Source organism: Otolemur garnettii, unplaced genomic scaffold (assembly GCF_000181295.1).
Source record: "Otolemur garnettii isolate 467f Iridium unplaced genomic scaffold, OtoGar3 scaffold00156, whole genome shotgun sequence".
In the NCBI taxonomy this organism is placed as follows: domain Eukaryota; kingdom Metazoa; phylum Chordata; class Mammalia; order Primates; family Galagidae; genus Otolemur; species Otolemur garnettii.
Window position 1 is genome coordinate 2,352,700 of NW_003852551.1, and position 5,825 is coordinate 2,358,524.

Below are 5,825 nucleotides of genomic sequence, written 5' to 3' on the forward strand. Positions count from 1 at the left end.
CTTGAGCCACAGGCGCCGAGCCAAGGGGTCGGGTTTTTAAGGCTTCATCTGCATCCTGGTTGGCACACAGGCTGCTCAGGTGCATCCATGTAGGTTAGTAAGCATTGTACAGAAGCAGAATTTTGTGGTTAGTCATACATCTTCGTTTCAGTACTTTACCTGGTATTTCTTAAAGGTCAGTCTGGGGACAGTTGGAACCTCCCAGTCTGTTTCTCAGGGAGTTAGTTAAGCAAGAAGTCAGTGAGTACTTTCCCATCTATCTTGGTAGTAAATGAGACTTACTGCATTTTGAGGGCTTGTGGCCCAGAAATTTGTCAGGAGTTAACTGGTATTTTTCCATCTTAGTCTAGGCCTAACACTATAAACACTGTTCTGTACTTTGCTTTCTGTCACTTAATAGATCCCAACAATCTTTCTGTATCAGTACATGGATCTCTTTCTCATTTTTCATTTTCTGGCTACACAGGACTCCAATGAATGAATGTGCCATAGTTTATCCATCCAGTCTCCCATTGCTGGACACTTTGGTCATTTCCAACCTTATCCAAAAGCCATTTTGTACCTCTACCAGAGTATCTGCTAGTGGTATCATTGGTCAACATTTTCACACGTGCAAGGTTTCTGCCCCTATTCCCATTCCTGTAGGAATAAATGCCTTATTGGACAAAAATCTTGCAATATTTGCCTGTCTCCTTTTCTTGTACCCTGAGAGCTATTTCACCTCAGTAGCTATATTACTTGATGTTTTTATTAGTATTTATTTTCACTTTATTATTAATTATGGTATACCTCACACAAAGGTAAGGGCAGGCAAATGTTTTCAAGTCACCTAACTGTAGGGCAAGGCCATCTTCAGCACTCCCACTAGCCCAGGTGGGTGTTCAGCTTAGGCACTAGCCATGTATACACAAGGGTCTTCCTGCGTGTCTCTGAGATTGTACTTGACTACTAATGCATGCATGGAACAGTGCATACAACATATGTTTTGTGGCATGTTTGGGGAACAGCAAGGTAACAGCAGTGGGTGGTAGCTCACTGGTCCTGCTCTAAGAGGAACATTGAATCCTCCCCATCCTTGGGGTGCAGGGAGGGCAGACTCAGGATGCCCCCATGGGCTGGGCCTGACAGACCCCACTGGGGCTGGCCCACCCCCAGGACGGTTGGAACATCCTCAACTTCGCTATCGTCTTTATGTTGCTCATGGGGTTCTTCGTTAATGAACTCAGTGTCATCTCTATCAACTACACCCTCAGGTGAGCTGGGAACTCTGGAGAAAAGAGGGGACCTGTCTGGAACCCAGGAATGAACGTAGGGGGTAGTCACCAGCTGCAAATCAGCTCTGCCTCTCTAGGCAGTTGGTGGATGGTAGTGAGGAGGAGGGGTCTGGGAAGGTCTGAGGGGTGCCCCTAAGAGGCTCTGCCACAGGGCGTTACGTCTGATACACGTGTGCATGGCGGTGGAGCCCTTGGCCCGGATCATTCGTGTCATCCTGCAGTCGGTGCCTGACATGGCCAACATTATGGCTCTCATCCTCTTCTTCATGCTGGTCAGTGCCCGCCCCTCTCCTTGCTCACCTTCCCTGAAAAGGGCTCCTGGGTTGTTGGGAATAGAGGGTGGAGGAGAGGAGAGGCCGTGGGCTTGAATCCCTGTGATTCCCTGGGCAGCACTCGTTTGCATCTATTTTCATGTCCTGTCTCCAAGGCCCTTGGGTGAAGCCAGGGTGGGGCTTTAATCTCTTTGGCAGGTGTTCTCTGTGTTTGGGGTTACACTTTTTGGTGCATTCGTGCCCAAGCATTTCCAGAACATGCAGGTTGCCCTGTATACTCTCTTCATCTGCATCACCCAGGATGGCTGGGTGGACATCTACAGTGATTTCCAGTGAGTACTGATAGAGCTTCCAGGCCCTCATCCCAGCCTGACAAGGAAGGGGGTACAGCTCCTATGGGGCAGGGAAACTAAGGGGGAGAAAGGCTCTTAATAGGTTGGGATGAGGATGACCCAGCAGAATCGGGGGGTCCCAGGGTTTTAAACTGGGAAAAAGAAAATCCCTGGGTGTGGTGCCTCTGGGACTTAAAGCCTTGCTCACCTTGAAACTCCACACATTCAAAGTCCCACCCTGACCCTATAATGGAGACTTCACCCATCATGGCAAACTTTTGGGTAGTTAGGCCTTAGATAGGGGAGCAGGTCTGTTGTGTCTAAGGTTACAGGTCAGCCACCCAGCCCCCGCTGGAGCCCACCTAATTGCCTGGACTCCTGGGAACTTCAGGTCTCATTCATTTCATTCTGAGACCTGGGTCATTTTTGTTCTCTGTTCTCACCTCTTTTCTTTTCTTTTCTTTTCTTTTTTTTTTTTGAGACAGAGACTCAAGCTGTCACCCTGGGTAGAGTGCCGTGGTATCACAGCTCACAGTAACCTCCAACTCTTGGGGCTTAAGCAATTCTCTTGCCTCAGCCCAGCTCACCACAATGCCCGGCTATTTTTTGGTTGTAGTTGTCATTGTTCTTTGGCGGGCCAGGGCTGGATTCGAACCTGCCAGCTCTGGTGTCTGTGGCTGGCACCCTAGCCACTTGAGCTACAGGCGCCTAGCCCTCACCGCTTTTCCATTCAGTCTAAGCCCTATTTCTTTCTAGTCTACTCCAAGGAATGAGTCCACTTGACTTATTTCTTTTTATTCTTCATGTGAATATAGAAGACCAGTAGGTAAAGGGCTCCTGTAGTCATTATTCATTATGATGTAGTTAGGGGGAAAAAATCACAGACTGCACAATAAAGTTGAACTGTGTGCTTTTGAGTCTTGGCTCCACTGCTAGTCACATGACTTTGGACAAGATATTTCATCTCTTTTCTGAGCCTCAGTTTACTCATCTGTACTTTGAGATTACAAAACAATATTAACTATGTCACAGATGCTTTGAGGATAAGGAGATAAAACCTAGATAAATCTCTTAGCATAGAGTTTGTGGCTTAGATGGTTTCTACTTTTTTTTTTTTTTTTTTTTGAGACAGAGCCTCAAGCTGTCCCCCTGGGTAGAGTGCCGTGGCATTACAGCTCACAGCAACCTCCAACTCCTGGGCTCAAGCGAGTCTCCTGCCTCCACCTCCCAAGTAGCTGGGACCACAGGCGCCCGCCACAACGCCCGGCTATTTTTTGGTTGCAGCCATCATTGTTGTTTGGCGGGTCCGGGCTGGGGATTCTAACCCACCACCTTAGGTGTACCTGGCTAGTGCCTTAGCCGGTTGAGCTATAGGCGCCGAGCCGGTTTCTACTTTTATAACATAGAGAACTATTTTAAGGAAAAATATTTTGTGAGAGATTTACAACAAGATATTAACAATGGGTAATTCAGAGCAGATAGAATATTATTACCCAGATTTTTTTTTTAAGAGACAGAGTCTCACTTCATTGCCCTCAGTAGAGTGCTGTGGTGTCATAGCTCACAACAACCTCCAGTTCTTGGGCTTAGGCAATTCTCTTGCCTCAGCCTTCTGAGTAGCTGGGACTATAGGCACCCACCACAACATCTGGCTATTTTTTTGTTGTTGCAGTTTGGCCAGGGGTGAATTCGAACCCACCACCCTCGGTATATGGGGACAGCGCCCTACCCACTGAGCCACAGCTGCCGACCCCAGATATTTTTCTTCTCATTTTTCTAAAATGAGCTTGAATTATTTTTTATAGCTGAATAAAGTGTATAGTGAATAAAGAGTACAGCTAATAGATTACCTTTAATAATGCTGAGTCTAAATCCTCACCTTCAGCAGGGTTGGCTTGAAAATCAGCCCATGTCTGGTAGCCCAGCAGGTGATCAGCAGAGAGCAGCTACTGAGACAGGAGTAGATCTGCACCTCAGCAGGGACACAGGCAGAAGTCCCAATAGGCTTTGGGATGAGTCCCTATTTCATAGATGAGGAAACTCAGGCTCAAAGAGCCAGGGAGGTTATGGGATCCTTGCCTACCATCTCCAGGACGGACAAAAGGGAGTACGCAATGCAGGTTGGGGGTGCCATCTACTTTGCCATCTTCATCACCATCGGTGCCTTCATTGGCATCAACCTATTTGTCGTTGTGGTGACCACCAATCTTGAGCAAATGATGAAGGCAGGAAAGGAGGAGCGACAGAATCAAATAAAGTTTAATGAGGTATGTGTGGGATGGGAAGGGCAGAAGGCAGAAGGGGGATGTGTGGTGTGTGTGTGCTTGCACACTCAAGGGCCCGGAGATAGTAGTGTCTCATCTTGAGTGCTCACTTACCAGCTGGAGCTTTTGAGGGGTGTCAGTTTCCTCGATATGTTTCTATGGCAACTCAAAACTGGGTGAGCAGCTGGGTGACCTTAGAGCAATTAACCAATCTAAGCTTCAATTTTTCTCTTCTGTAGAATGAGAATAACAATTATACCTACCTCATAGGGCTATTATGAGGATTATATGGGTAAATGTACAGTGCTCGGCACATAGTGAGCACTCAATAAATGTTAGTATTATTCCTTCATAACGCTTTCATAAGGTTAGAGAAGGGAGTGGAAAACTTCCAAAAGGGTGGAAGGCTGGGACCCAGGCTTGAAAATAGGTAGGGCTTTAGAAGCTTGCTGGGTAGGATTTATCAGGGGTGAAATCTGGGGAAAGGGTTAAGTTTTGAAAAGGTTAAGAATTTCCAAAAAGGTGGAGGAAGGGATTATGCATTTGAAGTTGATTTCCCATAGCAACGTGGGGAGGCTAAGATTGGTTAGAGCTAAAATCAGGGGCATTAGAACTTTCCATCCTAAGAGATGCATTCTCCTTGAAGCCAGGCAGGAAAGATGGGGGCTCATTTCAGCCTGAGCTGTCCATCCCATCTCTATTCCTGCCTCCTCAGATGGATTCAGAGGAAGAGAAGGAGACAGAAACCGACCTGCCACTGGTGCACTGTCTAGTTGCCCGCTCGGAGAAAGCTGAAGTTCCCCAGGAACCACTTATGGGGGGTTTCCTGTCAAACCTCTCTGAAAACACATGCGACAACTTTTGCTTGGTGCTTGAGGCAATACAGGAGAACTTGGTGCAATACAAGGAGATCCGAGATGAGCTCAACACGTAGGGGAGCAACTGGGGGTACCCCGGAGTCCCATGAGTCAGGGATGGGCGGTGCCTCAGATTCTTCATCTAGTCTCATGCCCTCACCTGGGACCAAGAGAGGTTAAGTGACTCGCCAAGGGTCCCCAGCCTATTGGTGGAGGAGAGGAATCCAGACTTCCAAATTCCTCCCATCTCTCAAAGAGCATACCTCATCCTGGGCCTCTGTTAGGGATGAGGGAGTGGGTGGAGGGGGATGGACACCAGGGAAGAGGTGGGAGGGCTGCCTCCCTCTCCCAAAGGTGCCCCCTCACTCTGAGACATTCACCTCTTGGCCCTCAGGATCGTGGAGGAGGTGCGCTCCATCCGCTTCAACCAGGAGCAGGAGGAGGAGAGGCTGCACAAACACGTGTCCATGAGCGTGTCGCTCGAGAGTGGGTCCTCCTTGGACATCCGCAAGATGTCTCAACAGCAAGACTTGCTCACTGCACTTGTTAACATGGATAAGGTGCGTCTTCTCTCTCCAAACCGACCAGTACTCACCCTGACGCTGCACCCAGCCCAGCCTCTGGCCCATTTGTCAAGGTTTCTGCTTATTCCAAGATCTGGTCCCACCTCTTAAACTCCCACCAGTTAAGAGTCCCGGTTGCCACTGCCACATCCAGTTAACTTCCCCAGCTTTCCTTCTCTGTGAGGCCACGCCCCCTCCTGTCAGGCTCAGTGGGTCCCTGGAGCCAGTTTCTTCTTTACAGTCTTTTTTTTTTTTTTTTTTTT

The 5,825-nt window shown here is 48.2% G+C and overlaps 1 protein-coding gene across 1 annotated transcript in view; it reads left to right on the forward strand.

Moving 5' to 3' along the window:
- CATSPER4 (cation channel sperm associated 4) overlaps positions 1-5,825 on the forward strand; it is a 27,665-nt gene that overhangs the window by 5,047 nt on the left and 16,793 nt on the right. Inside the window, exons 4-9 of the mRNA XM_023519101.1 lie at positions 1,156-1,253; positions 1,426-1,546; positions 1,745-1,878; positions 3,971-4,145; positions 4,858-5,072; positions 5,394-5,559. Of these exons, the coding sequence (XP_023374869.1) occupies positions 1,156-1,253; positions 1,426-1,546; positions 1,745-1,878; positions 3,971-4,145; positions 4,858-5,072; positions 5,394-5,559 (909 nt within the window). The remainder of the gene's footprint in view (positions 1-1,155; positions 1,254-1,425; positions 1,547-1,744; positions 1,879-3,970; positions 4,146-4,857; positions 5,073-5,393; positions 5,560-5,825) is intronic.